The 15,112-nt window shown below is 44.0% G+C and overlaps 1 protein-coding gene across 8 annotated transcripts in view; it reads left to right on the top strand.

Moving 5' to 3' along the window:
• Positions 1–15,112, top strand: part of CERS3 (ceramide synthase 3) — a 52,787-nt gene that overhangs the window by 28,667 nt on the left and 9,008 nt on the right. For all 8 annotated transcript variants that reach the window (XM_068143330.1, XM_068143335.1, XM_068143336.1 and 5 more), the window contains 4 exons: positions 347–439; positions 664–792; positions 2,384–2,490; positions 3,872–4,028. In XM_068143330.1, coding sequence (XP_067999431.1) covers positions 347–439; positions 664–792; positions 2,384–2,490; positions 3,872–4,028 — 486 coding nt within the window. The remainder of the gene's footprint in view (positions 1–346; positions 440–663; positions 793–2,383; positions 2,491–3,871; positions 4,029–15,112) is intronic.

Below are 15,112 nucleotides of genomic sequence, written 5' to 3' on the forward strand. Positions count from 1 at the left end.
GGGATGTATGGATGTTTATAATGGTAATTGCTCACCAAAACTGAGGACTGTGTTTATTTGCAGTTGTTTGTGATTAAATGCAGAAGCACTCAGGCTGCAGTTCTCTGACAAAACCATATGAAAAAGCATGCTGAAATTCTGAGGTGGGGAGGAGCTGCAGAAAAGGAGAGTTTGGCTCACAGAGCACCTTTCTTAATGAAGCCCAGAACAGGGACTTTAGTATAATTTTGTTAAGCAAGGCCCAAACAGAGGAGCAAAAGAAGTGAGGAAAGGGAAAAAAGAAGTAGTGATTTCACTCTGTTCACTTCCTGCTCTTCTCAGTTAACTGTGCCTTTCTAAATTTCAGACCCTACTGCCCTCCCAATACTGGTACTACATGGCTGAGATTAGTTTTTACTGGTCTCTGTTGTTTAGACTCGGGATTGACATCAAGAGGAAGGCAAGTGACCGTGCTCCGATCGTGTTTCTGTCCTCATCCTGGATTTGGTGCAGCCACATGAGGGCAGCATCAGCCTGTCCTTGGCACACCTGCAACCACCCATGCTCCCTGGCTGCCAGTGCATCTCTCTGCGTGTGACAAGTTTTGCTTGTCACTTCATCCCCACGGAGACCCTCTAGGGCTGGTTTTGCTTGGCTCTGTTTTATTTCTTCTCTCCTTCACAGGATTTTCTGGCTCATGTCGTTCACCACTTGGCAGCCATTGGGCTGATGAGTGGTTCTTGGTGCGGCAATTATGTGCGTCTTGGAACACTGGTGATGTTTGTGCATGACACAGCAGATTTCTGGCTCGAGGTAACCCTGCCCTCCCTCTCTTGTTCTGGTTTTGGGTGTTTAGGTTGGGGGGGATTTTCAGGGACTAGGTTGTGTTCAGTCACATATTAATCTTTTTGCCCCAAGTTCCGTGCAGTCCCTTCCTGTCCCTGCACAGACACAGCTTCACAGATTCAGAAGCTGTAAGGTGAAAAAAAGCAGCTGATGTTACAAAATCTCTCAGTAGAAAAGAGCAGGAGAGAAGTTCTTCAGTACCAAGCTGGGACTGGAAACACTGCAGCCTCCCTGGACTGTTCTTCTTTCACTGTTGAAATTAGACCAAGTTGGCTAGCCTGGGAACAGCTTCTCATGGTACCTATTTTCAAGCAAATGTAGCAGCCAGAATTTTGGCTACTTCTTCACACTGGCATCGTTGTGTCAGCATTCACACCCCTGTGTTGACCCAAGGGGTACATCCACATTATACACTTCTGGCTGGGCCATTCAAGCTGTCCCTGAACAAGATAGCACAGGACTGAAGGGGAAGTCTCAATGTTTAGACATGTTTAAGAAGTATCCTGCACAGAGCACTGTGGTGATAGAGCCTTGCTGCTGGGTGTCTTGGGATACGAATGCACACCACGTTTCCTTCTATAGATATCCTGAGTTTAAAACACCAAGGTGAGGAGTAGAGGTTCCTCAGCTCTTTTGGTGACAGTGCCAGTGTAAGGAACCCTTGGAGGCTGCTGTGTCACTGTGCTTTTCTGCTCCTGACACTGTTGAATTGGAACAGGTAATTGTGGGGTCATGCAGTCCAGATTAAATGAGCACAAACAGTGATTTTTGCTGGGTGACTTCTAGTCCTGAACTGCTTTATGGTCCCCTGTGTGGCCTTACACTTGAGCTGATAACTGGTAGGACAGAGCTCAAATGGAAACTGAAGTTGGGTACCAGAATAACTTAATTCAGCACTGCCACTCAAAAATCAGGTGGTTCATCAAGCTGCTGTTTAAAACTTAGGCTTGGCACGTGAAGCTTTGCTCATGTTTAAGAGCATCTGTTTCGTTCAACAGTGCACAGGGTGATTCCTGAATGAGGAGAGCTCTACAGTTCTGCTAGGGGAGCAGCAGTGATTCTAATCTGTATTAGTGGGACAGATCAACAATAGGATCTCTAGCTCTCAGAAAGGAGAAGACAGAAGCTGAGTTAGGCACAGAGAAGGGTCAGTATCATGCAAGCGCCTGTATGTAAGAGATCACTGCCGCCCCTGAGCGTGCAGATAGGGCCAGCAGCTGCTCCTTGATTCAGCTCTTTGGAATCTGGTACAGGAATGAGGGGTTACCTCTGTTTTGAAGAGCACTTTGTGTTTTCATGATACTTGATATTCTGATCAGGGAGCTGTTCTTTAGGCCTTTGATACAGAGTCCTTTCTTTTAGATGAAAGGAGAAATACAAACAGAGCCTATTTTGATACCGCTTTATTAGGTATCAGGAAAATGACTGCTTTACATGTCAAACAGCGAGGAAAACTTCTTCCTGCCTAGGTGGAAGATGTCTTTGTTTGTGAAAATGCAGAAAGGAATTTGTTTTGGAGACTATTTCTGATCCGTTTGGTGGGTTTTGTTCAATGCAGGCAGCCAAGATGTTTAACTACGCTCGATGGGAGAAAACCTGCAACGTACTCTTTATCCTCTTTGCTGTCGCTTTCTTCATCACAAGAATCATCCTCTTCCCCTTCTGGTAAGCAATGTTCAGTGTACTTACAGGGTTGGGTTCTTTCATTCCCATTTCCATGGGAAAGTCAGTACTGGTTGTGGTGGGAGAAGGAAAGGAATGGGTTGTCCTTTAAAGAGCAGAAGCAGAGCTTTCACTATTATTAGCTACCAAATTAGAGTGAGAAGAGCTGACAGAAACTGTCATTTTTCTTTAAAAATGGAAGTAAGAATAGTTTTAAACTGAGCCTCTGGAAAGTACATTAACCAAAAATAAAGGGGGTTTTGGGTGTTATTTCACTTATTTTTGTAAATTGTTAAATGCTGTGAGCTCCTGTATTTTCAAGTGGGCTGAGCTACTTAACCAGGAGAAATCATTTTCCCTTTCATTCCATCCCTCCTGCTACAGCTACAGAGTCAGACTACAGTGTAATTCCTACATTAATTATAGTTTATGGTTTATAAAGCCATCTTTTTGCTACCTAGCTCACATGAGGAGCATTCAGAAAAGCTAAAGTGAACCAATTAATTTATGAAGTCAACACAAATAAATCATAACTTGCTAGATACATGCTTTTGGAGTGCTGTGATTTAATCTGCTTTGGAGTATCCACATGGGTGCTTAGTGCTTAATGCTTAACATGTTTAGCTTTTAAAACATTGTTTAATGTGTTTCACATTCACAGTTTCATTGACTCACTCTAGTTTGCCTTATGCCTTTCCCAGTGTGTGGACAAACCCTCAGAGGCTCAGTCTGGCTAAATGAATAATTCAGAGCGTTGATTAATGCAAGGTTTTAATTTCCTGTAGTATTTTCTTTCAGAAATGCTGATGTCTTTGACTTTATTGGTTCTTTTATTAACTACACAAGTGATCTCCATTTTGCTTCACTGACTTTCTTGTTCTTGAGGTTTTGAGCTTGGGAGCCAAACATGATGAGATTAAAGGGACTTAAAACCTGCCATATAACATAGACGTAGTGAAGTCTGAAGATGGACAAAACATATGTTAATTAACAAAAAGCCCTGTTGCAAAGCCTGCAGGGATTTGCTCTGGAGTGTGGATTTCAGATTAGAAAAAATGTGCATTAAAAGAAGGCGTAGATAAGCTCCAAGCTGCATAGTGCCTGGACCACCCAGAGCTCAAGACTTTAAAAAATAGGTATCTTTTTGTCCCCTAATCGTATTTAGAAATCCTCCAGCAAGAGTGAGACTCCTCCTCTTCTGAATCCTGTATTTCAATAGTGATGCACAAACCAGTGGAGAGATGGTTTGTTAATTAATCTGTCATCTTTGCAGGGCTTCCTAATGTTCTGTGGCAATACCAGGTCTGGAATGTGCCATTAGCAATAGCTGCAAGCAGCACAGAGAAGAAAGTTTGCAGTGTAACAATGGCCTTTATTTTTATAGGATTCTTCGTGCCACCTTGTATCAGCCTACATACTACTCCACAACTCCTGTCATAGCCTACTTTTTATTCAACGGGCAGCTGTTGATCCTCCAAGGCTTGCATCTCTACTGGGGTTACTTAATTTTCAAGATTTTGAAAAGGTTCATTTGCTTGAAGGTAAGCAGTTTTGCTTCTGCAGGAAGATATGGGAAGTACATGCTAATGCCTCCAATAGATTTACTCAGCATTTCTGATTGTTCACATGTGCTTTCTGCTTCTCACTGTCAAAAATTCAGCTAGCACCTTTCTTGGTTTTGTCTTTTCCTTGCACCTGATGTTTTGCTCTGACGGTGATGGAGAAATGAGCTCTCCCCAACTGAAGGCTTGAGAAGTGGGCCAGTGCCAACTGCATGAGGTTCAACAAGTCCAAGTGCAAGGTCCTGCAGCTGGGTTAGGCCAATGCTGGGCACGAATGCAGTCTGGGTGCAGAGTGGGTTGAGAGTAGTTCTGAGGAACAGACTTGGGTTGATTGATGAGAAGCTCTCCGTGAGTCAGCAGTGCGCGCCTGCGCCTGGAAGGCAAATCATGTCCCGGGCTGTGTTAAGAGAAGTGTGGCCAGCAGGGCAAGAGAGGGGATTCTGCCCCTTTACCCTGCTCTGGTGAGACCTCAAATACTGTGTCCAGTTCTGGCATCCCCAGCATAAGAAGGACACAGAGCTATTGGAGTAAGTCCAGAGGAGGGACACAAAGACGATCTGAGAAATGTTCCTTTCTACCCATATTTGATTGTTGTTTGATGATAATGGAAACCATTCTCTAATTATTGCACTGTTGGCTTCCTTCAAGTCTTTTTCCCATAGACAGCTGGATATCACAGGGAGACCCAGTGTCTTCCCTAGAAGAAAACTGCTGTTACAAACTCACTCCTTGCTAAACAGCCCTGCATAAGGGGCGAAGCTGTAGAAGGAATGATTGAGTTGTTCTGCTTGTGAAACATGCTTGTGTGTTCCCTTAGACACCAAAAAGCTTGTAGGTCTTGCATGTCACCCAGCTCTGTTAGATTAATTATGAAATTATTTCTGGCCTGGCTTATTGAATGTTAAAGTGTTCTTCTACTTCATGTGTTCTTTTTTTGATTCTGGCCTTTTCTGTGCTGTTCTCACACAACTCTTCTGGTGAAGTCAAGAAAGACGTCCCTCTAAAGGCGCTGGCGTAGTTCTCCGTCTACATTGGCTGGGGTTATGAGAGTGCAGTGCTAGAAGGTCTTCAGATACAGTGGTGAAGAGGACATTTCTAGGCCAGCTATATAAGGCCATTTCTCCCCTGCCTGCTTATATGCCTTTGTAAGGGGCAGAAATGTTTCATTTTGAGATAAGAGCTCTTTTTTAATCAGTCATTGCCAAAGAATGGGAAAGCATCAGGTCTCCATCCCCACCATGGTTTTTGATTCCTTATACAGCCCGCTGAGAAGACTCTTTCCAAATAACGTTTTTACAGTGGTAGCAGCAGCAGCCCAAGCCCTTTTCAGTCTGCATGACTTCAGCTGGCTTGCATGTGCAGCCTGTTTTCCATAGCAGTGGCAAACTTGGCTGTGAAAGCAGCCAGTGCCTCCAAAGCTGTAAAGGCGCCATTGAAGAGAATGGTGGTTTGCAAGGCAGCAGTTTTATACCAACATGTTTGTTCTAGACAATCTGCACAGAAATAGCTGTTGCTATTTTAGTGAAATACCAGTAAACTATCATCCTTCTATGAGAAGGGCTTTGCTTCTCTGCCCAAGACTTTACAGTTTTCATTCAGAAAACAGGCAGTTTTGGACATTCTCTTGAAGCAATAGTTAGCTACTTCAGATGGAAAAGATGAAGTCATGCTCTAACTGGGAAGAGGGACTGATGTTGTTAACTGAAGAAAGCTCTGAGTATAGCAAGGATTTTTTTTCAGTGCCCTCTCTGCCTTGAGCTACCCCGGGTTGTTGGTGTCAGCAGTGAGAACTACTGTAGTGGAGCAGTCAGCAGCTCCTGGCATCCATCCAGAGACAGATGTCTTCCCTGAGTCTAGCCTTCTGAACCAAGCCATTGCACTGTCTGAAAGTCAATGGGCTTGAATGTGTGTGTTATCAGTGGGAAATGCTCTTGTCCCTTATCAAAGCACAAGGTAAAGGATTTGTCTGAATCAGATATAATAGGTGGGACTTAGGGGGGAATGTTGACAGGAGGGCCCAAGTTCCCAGGATGTCACATACCCAGCAAGTCCCCTTTGCTGTTTTTCAGAGGCTCACACGGAGCTGTATTATGTCTTGCACTGAGCTGTGGGTCTAAATTCAATCCTCTATCTCCAGATTGTGGCAGAAGGCTTTGTTAAAGGCAGGAATTAATCCAGGAATGGCATTGAACACTGCAGCCTCATGAGCTGGTATCTGCTTCCAGGCTTTTCTCTTCCTCATCAGGAAGAGATGGATTTGTGTGAGATGGCCAGTCAGAAGCTCTTCATCTCACATGTCACTTCCCTACTGCACTAATGAAGAGGACAGTTATCCACAGTCCTCTGGGATAACTGCTCTGCTGACTGACTTGCTTCAGCAAAAAAGAACATGGACTAAAAATCTTCTGATTTCCTTCCTCCCAAATACTGCAGCCCAAGATTAATACAAGTGAGGACAGGGGAGGAGATGGTCTTGCACCGTCCCTTTGTGTCCTGCTTTCTCAGGCATGGGAACCGCTGGCACTGGAGCTGGTAGCACAGAGCAGCTCTGGTCTCCAGTTTCATGGGACTTGTGCCACCCTTCCCCTGGCCCAGTCCCCCAGAAATGCCCTTGCAAGGGAGAGTTCTGCATCACAAGCTAAGGTATATGCAGCTACTTTAACCTGAAGAATCTTTTTATGTACTATGGGAGTGAACTTGAGGGGACAGGAGCATCACATTTTTCAAATCAGAGATTGTTCTTCTGGAAAATAAAAGATGCCTGAAAGGAGCCTAAATGTCCTGTCTCATCAGCCATTTTGTGGCTTTGTATATCAATAAGGCAGAAGCATACAAGAAAAGCCCTTCAAGGTCAGGCCTGTAGCCATGTGTCTCAGATGAGCTCTGCTGTCAGAGGAAGAGGGACATTCTCCAGTGTAATCTCTTTTCAAGTTAGGTCAGGCAATTGCAATGTTAGCTGCTGGCTGCCATCTTGATGTCCAAGGCCTTCTGTTGCTAGGAAACTTGGTGTGTTTCTGCAATATTGTTCAATTACATGGTGGAATTACCCACTTGTATCAAATTTCAAGCACCACTGAAACATGTCTAGTCATCATGTCTGCACATATGAGAATATTTTAGGAAAATTGAAAAAGCACATAGAGAAGGATCTACATATGCACTGGCTGAAAATCTCGCCAGGAAAAGCCCATGGAGATTAAACATTCTATTGCCAAGGTCAGGAAAAGGGAGTGAGTGACAGCAGCTTATAGCCACATTATGATGGCAAATTAAGATGCAAAATATATGTTAAAACCATTACCTTCTGAGTTAAGGGTTTGAGACCACAGTGCTTTACATCTTGAAAAATCTGTGTAAGCTGTAGGAAGTGGGCATCATGTCCACATGACTCAGATATTTCAGGGCTGACGCAAAGTCCAGCAATGGCAGAAGGTAATGGCAGGGTTTTAGTGGACTCTAATGTGACCAGGAATATGTTTTCTTTCTCTTTCAATTGTTTTGTCACCACTAGACTGCTCTCAAGAAGAAAAGGAGATTCTTATTAATGGTCACCATTATTTAGTTGGCATCAGCTTCAGTTTCACTTGATTCACAGAAGCACAGAATGCTCTGGGTTGGAAGGGACCTCCAAAGGTCATCTGGTGCAACCCACTCTGCAGTAAGCAGATTCATTCCTCTTCCTGAAGCAGAAAAGACCTTGCAGTGCCATAGAGCAGGCTTTTGGATTTGTCACTCTTAAAAGAAAATAATCAGCTGCTGCCCCTATGTGTCTTTAACATTCCATTGGCATTTTGTACCAAGTCTTTCTCAAGGTCTTGGTTGGATATACTTTTTTCCATGGTTTGTTCACTCCTTGTTTTGGCTGACTTCCCAAGGGACCAGTGAGAGCTAGCATGCAAAGAATGACTACTGACAGAGTAGAGGTAGTTGAAAACAGTAAGAAGATACTGGTTTGGGGTTGAAATGAGCCCTGTGAAATACTGGTGATGAGTCTTCTGTTTCCAGCAGTCCTTCTGTACTTGAGCCTTTTGGGTTGTCTGAGAATTGCTCTTAAGCTAAGAAACTTCTGCTAGTGTCAGTTAACTTTTTCCTTACACACTGATACTGGGATGCCAGTGGAGTCCTTGCCATTGGAAATGGTTAGCCATATAAAGCCTCCTTGTACCAGTTCCTCCCTTTTCTGTATCAAAAGAAGGTCTACTATTAAATCTGCATCCCTGGAAACGTGCCCACTGACATGTTCTGATATTAAAGTGTAGGCAAGGCCTGAAAGTCCCATGGAACACAGACATCCTGTTCTCTTATAGAACATCCCCTCACAGCTTATAGTGAAGGATAATGATTCTTTACACCTGCAGAGGTGCTGGCCTGTGTGACTTTGTCTTTCTTGTTGTGAATTTATCTATTTAGAGACTTGCTATAACCCTTTGTGTGAGTTTTCAAGTTACAGAGTTCCCAGAGGCCATACCACCTGCTCCTGACAGAAGCCACTTGAATCTGAGGCTATTCAGACTTGCTTCAGCTTCTGCAGAACTTTCTTTCCTTGGGGTCCTTTTCTTGTTCTTCATCTTACTCGTTGTTTTGTGTGTGTGCTTGATCTGTGTTTGCATCATCAGAGCTTTTATTTTTAGTAACTCAATTGAGTTGTCTGTTGATTTTGTAACTCCATGGGTCCTGGGAGTATGGAATCTAGTGCTGAACTTGAGTGAGAATTTCCTTGTTCTTGAAACACAGCCTCACAGCACACTGCTTAAAGCAATGGGTTTTTTTTCCCTTAAACTTTTCTCCATGAGAGTACAAGATGTCTTGCTTTGCTTTGCTTAGTTACCCTTAGAATCAGATCTATATCCTGTATAACTAGACCATGGATCCACAGTGGTTGAAATCTGCTAGTTTACTCTGATTAAATGAGTCCCCCTTCAGCCTCTGTTCACCCAGGGCTGTGAACAGCTGAGGTAGCACTGACTCTTTTCATTCAACTCTGCAATAACTTAAGATATTTAATCTTAAACAGAAATCTTGTCTTTAAAACTACAGGGGAAAAGCTCCATGTAACATGAAAGTAGAAAGGCCTCTGAAGAGCTTACATTTTAAATGTCTGATGTGGCAAACACAACTGGATCCAGGGCTGGTGTGCACTAGATACACCCTAGGTGAGCTGAGCCTGATGGCTCCCAGCTGATAAACTCTGTCTTTCAACTGGAGCTGGGCAGGGTCATCACATGAGCCCCCTCTTGCACAGCAGTGCTGTGCTTCATACACCCTTAATTACTGGGGTGTGAAAATAAAGCATGAAATGAAATGTATGCTCGGGTTTAGCATGCACAGCAGTTTATTGGGCTCCTAAAAAGACAGAGCTTCATCTGATGGGGTTTTTTTTACCTTCTTCCTGAAGAGCAAAAAGCTAGCCAGCCAGGTCAGCAGTGTGAAGGCTCATGCCCTAGTAAAGGGAAATGACTTCCTGTTATGACTTTCTTTCCTCTGCATATTTCTCATCCTGCTATAGCAATCTAGTTAAGCCCAAAGCCTGGCTACATCTCTTGCTTTATGCTGCCAAATTCATCTGAGGGAGGAGGGGTGAGAGGCAAGCAGAAGAACATGTGAAAGGGTAAGAGATTTGCTGTCTGGTATTTGCAGTGATAGGAGAAGAGCTGCTATGTGCACTCTGGGGAGCTCTGGAGTCCTGCCCTCACTGGGGGTCTGAAGTCAGGGCTGACCTCAGTAATGTATGTTGTCTAGTGTGTAGCCCAGCAGGTTGTGAAAGAGGAAAAGCCACCAGTTTTCTCTGCTGCACAACCCAAGAGCACTGTCTGGTCTCCTTTGCTTCCAGTAGTTCATGTCCTGGCACTGTCAGTTAAAAGGCAGATTGCTATTGAAATCTTTGCTTTTTACTCCAGATGATGAAAGGGGTCAGCAGCTGAGCAATGACTTCCAGGGAGGTGTGCTATACTTACACTGATAATGCTTCCCAGATTTCCAAACAGCAGCAATGCCCTTTGCTGGGCTTTTGACTTAATTTTCAATTTATTTTTCTTCCATACACCCTGCTTAGAGTGCCCACAAAGCCACAACACCTGAATCTTATCTACAAACCAGGTAACACTTAGGAAATTCAAGAACTGGTATGACCATTATGGACAAATGAACTAGTGAGAAACAGAATCATTTCTGAGCATTTGCCTGGAACAGATGGGCTTGTGAAAATGCACTGGGGTAGGAGCATCAGGCCAAAGTAGCCTGCTGCAGCCATGCTGAGCACACACAGGAGTGTGCAAGAGCATACTCCATCCTCTGGCCATGGTCCAGCACAGCGGGTGTGTGGATGCTCCCTTTGCCTCCCCCACGTTAGCTCTGACACAAATGGGCTGTTCAGCTCTCTTGTGTGCTACGATAGAAGTCTCCTGTTTCCAAAGCTGCTGAGCTTGACTTCAGTAGGAGCTGCAGGTGACCACTGCCTCTAACAACCAAAACCCATGACTCCATGTACTTGTGAGAGCAAAGCTTCTAGCCCTGGCCAGTCCAGCAGAGCCTGCAGTGTTGATACTGGGCCAGGTTCTCAGCTGGTATAAATGAGTACAGCTCAATGGGATTGTGTTAGTTTTCACCAGCAATGGATCTGGCCAAAGAAGCCCCCCTGCCCCTCTCTGCGTGTATGTCTGGCACAAAGCAAACTGTGCTTTTAGTAAATCTCTGATCTAAATTACTCTTTTTATGTGAAAGTTCCTAACTCAGGTAAAAGACAAATGTTGATAACATTTTGGCTTTAAAATTTAGTGATTTACCTTCCTGCTCACAGAGGGGCATTTGCTGACAGTTCCTCTGGCTTCCCTCCTTAACTGCTCATGTCTTTTAATTTTCTAGCAGGATGTTTATGAAATGTTCCATTTGTTGCTAGTTTCATACACACATATGTGTGCACCCATACAAAAACTACAGATAGAGAGAGCAGCTCACAGAGCAAACCCCAGGCCTTCTACAGAACTTCCCATGCCTTCATTTGCTATTTTTAATATATGCTGCTGAGGTTTGAATTGTGACTTTGTTATGAGGTGAGGAATTCCCATACTTTCATGGGGGGTTAATAGGGCTGCCATCTGTGGAATTGATTAAAAAGCACACCGAAAAAACCTTAAAAATGATTACTATCAAGAAAGGAAATATTCCTATCTTATATTTAAAGACAGTATGTTTCATGGGAGGAGCTAGAAGTGTTCTTTAACCCTTATTACGTGTGAAGAAGGGAGGAAATGTCAAAAGCAGCGGTCTCTCCTCTGAAACACAATTCTCATAGCTTGTGACCAGTCACAGCAGAGTGCAGAGCTCACAGCATCAGAAAGCAAACCAACCTGATCAGTCTGTCTGTCCAGTCAGGTGGTGCTGGGTGTGAAGCACGTGACGCTGGGGTATGTCTTGTGTAGCTGAAGCTTGTGCCTAGCTCAAGTTCAAGCACCAGTGGGGGAATGTGGTGTTTCCAGTAAGCAGCTTGCTGCTTCCAGTGTTGTCACCTCAACCACTGGGTGGGGCAGGTCACTCCACGGGAAGATCCATTTCTCCATCTTGGTTATAGAGCAGTCCTAGCTAACAGTCTCTGAGTGCATACCTGGCTTTCAGAATGCTGAACTTTGGCGAAGGAAAACCTCCACTAAGTGCCTTAAGCACATGTGTCTCAGGGAACACCTCTGCTACAGGACAGCCTGAGGGAGCTGGGGTTGTTCAGCCTGGAGAAGAGAAGATTCTGGGGAGACCTGATAGCAGCCTTCCAGCACCCGAAGGTGGCCTGTAGGAAGGCTGGAGAAGGACTGTTTACAAAGGCCTGCAGTGACAGGTCATGGGGCAATGGTTTGAAAGTAGGGAAGAGGAGATTTAGTTTGCATATTAGGAGGAGGCTCTCTACCACGAGGGTAGTAGAACATTAGAACAGGTTGCCCAGGGTGGTAGTTGAGGCCCCATCCTTGGGGTCAGACTTAATGGAGATGTGGGCAATCTAGTCTAATGGAGAATGTCCCTGCTAACTGCAGGAGGGTTGGACTACATGGCCTTTGGAGGTCCATTCCAACCTAAACCATTCCATGAGTCTATGATTCTGTGATTTCTAATTCTATTTAGAACACTTGGTTCATGAGGTACTGCTGAAAGTGTTCTTATATCCAGCCTCAATACCAGGGTGTTTGGAAACTGTGTCTTGTATTGTGGTATGAATAGCAAATGAAAGAACATGACTTGTTAGCTATGTAACTTGAAAATTAGGTTGATAACATTTAAGTAAAGAGATAACCTTTAGATCCATCAAAAGGAGAGGAATGCCTCCTCACCAGACAAGAGAAATGGGCAGGACATCCTTTAGGGCTGTCGCTTTGTGCTTTCAGGTTGGCTTAATAGTGCTGGAAGACTTCTGGAGGAATAGTCTCTAGCAGCTGTGTTGTTTCAAAGCATTCATCTTGTGTGCAGTATCATACCTCACTGAGAAAAGTGTGAGTGTCTGATCAGCTGTTTTGTTGCCAAAGCAGCATTTCTCAGGAGTAGAAGTGCCTCCTCTGATAAAAGTTCATACCACTGAACTCCTGGGCTTAGCACGAGTCCTGGCCTAGGGTAAAAAAAAGTTCACTCTAGAGAACAGCATCAGATGCCTATTAGATTGTTCTTTGTTTCTCTGCCAACTGTGGATTTAAAATTGGAATAATTCAGAAAGCAGTGGGACATTATGACTCACTCGGTACCTCCTGGGCTTTTGACATTATCGTAAAGCCACATACACTTGAGAGCAAGGTTTGCTTTGTGGATTTCAATAACACAGCCAGCAGAGTTTATTGAAACCACAGAGTACCTGATTAACTGTAAACAATGATTTATTTCTTCTGAACAGTGAGGGTATTATAGCTCCAGTTACAGGTGTCTTCTGCTGACTGACAACGCAAGAGGCTAAACTTACTCCTTCAGGCAAAATCCAGGGACGTGTTCCAACAGTACTGTCTAGTTTTACGTGAGTGTTCTCTCCAGTATTTGTGCCACTGGTGTAACTTTTCTTTTACTTCCTGTTTCACATATTTTCCTTGTGTCCCTTCTGAAAACTCCCAGTGGCAAGCTTGGGGAACAGGTATTACCTAGAAGAGAGAGACTAAACAGAGTTTGGGCCACAGGATGTTCAATAGGATTAATCTAGAAAGCCTGCATCTTCATTTAAAACCTGCAGAAAGCAGAGCCCAAGAGCACATCTTCCATGGAAGAGCGACACTATTTATGTTGCCTAGCGTGTATAAGCTGAAAAGGGAATTTTATTTCCCAATAAAATCTCCCAGGCTGGAAATGCAGAACAGTTAGCTTCAATCCAAATGTATATTGCTGAGTCTCCACAGGAAAGTAAAGACATATTAAGTCATATGTCAGCTGAGTTGAATTATTGATGTTGAATTAAACATGTTGAACTCAGAGATTCATCAAGTTTATAGTAGTATTTGTTAGAAGAGTTTCCCCTTCTATCTATTTGGACCAACTTTTTATTATCTTTCTTGTTTATTATCGCTTTCATTTGAGTCAGTGCTTGCTGACCTGACTAATAGCTTTCATCTTTGTCCTGCAAGCTGTGCTTTCCATATGTGCAGGTGCTGTGGAATTTATTGTCTTTACATTGAAAAATCAAGATCTAGTCAATATGCTTGTAGATTTTTAACTACAAATATTCTTAAGGTAGAATTAGGGAATAAGATCTAGAATCTTCTGACTTTAATAGAAGATATGTGCAAAGCCCAGGAAATTCCAACCCAAGGAGAAGAATACAATTCTGAACATCCCCAAATCTGCATCTCACCAAATATTAACATTCCAGAATCAGCTCTGAATTGCTTTTATGGATCAGTCACTAGTCAAAGAAATCCAATTAACTGCATAGATGTAGAGTATGTTTAACATCCAAGATTAATTGGTTTTAGTCTTGTCCAGGCAGGGGTAAGAGTGAAATCTCCTCACGCTGCTGAGAAACCTTGAGTCAGTGCAGATGAGTCAGGCCTGGTACATCTCCTGCCACACATGCAGATGGAGTTGTACCAGTGAGAAAGATCTTGAACTGATCTGCATTGGTCGTGCCTGCCTTTCCCTTGGTGAGGCACAGCAAACCTGTATCCTTCTCTCCTTCATTCAGTGGGTAGCTATAAAGGCAAATGAACAAACCAGCACTGTGCTCCCAAAGCCACACCATGACCTGGTGAGGCAGGCACTGCCCTGCGGCCTTTGTAATGCCAACTGCAGTTACTGTGTGCCTTGTCAGGGGAGCCAGGCTGGAGCTGGACTGTAAGCTGAGTCTTGAAAACAGTGTGGTAGCAACTCAACTGCACTGTCGAAACATCATCTGCTTGGGTGTCTCTCAGCCAGATCCTTTTTCCTCTTCTCCATGCTGCCTCAGTGGTGATTTCTTTCAGAGCATGTCAGGGCAGTAACAGCTTACCCTGAGCCCTTGATTGACCCAACAATGTGCTTGCTAGCAAGGGCCCTTCCGCTTCAGGGAAGGTTGCAAAGGCTTTCTCACCGTTTACAGTAGCCGTGGCTGCACTGTGAACTCAGCATGCACGTGGACATAGATGCCATGTGCTCAGTAAAGGGGAGCAGGAGAGAAAGGTGGTGCCTGCCCAGTCCCACTTCTCCACCAGTAAGCTCCAGATGGTATCACCAGCACACAGAAACAGGAGACCCACACTTCCATCTGTCTTCCAGCACAACCGTGTCCTCCTCCCAAAACTCTCATCAGCTGTAGCATAAAGTGTGCAGCACCAAGAGCTTGTCAAGAGGTAGGTGGTTTCTGAGTGCTTTATTAAGAGACAGACTTGCACAATTTGGAGTAAATTCTGTTAGTTTAGAGGGAAATTTGGCCAATGTTTTTCTGCTTACAAGAGGCTAGGAAGTGGCCTCTAAAGCTTGTTCATCTCTGAATTTCAAGAAGTCTTTTTCCTCAGTGAACTCTCTTGGAAGGTCCTTGAGTGCTCATGTAGTAAGATGTGGCACTGGTGACTTGAATGATACAGTGAAATGCAAGAAGCCAAAACTACCTTAACAAATACGGTTCATTTAACTAA

Source organism: Melanerpes formicivorus, unplaced genomic scaffold (assembly GCF_026170545.1).
Source record: "Melanerpes formicivorus ecotype bairdi unplaced genomic scaffold, bMelFor1.0.p_v2 SCAF_10, whole genome shotgun sequence".
NCBI classification, from domain to species: Eukaryota; Metazoa; Chordata; class Aves; order Piciformes; family Picidae; genus Melanerpes; species Melanerpes formicivorus.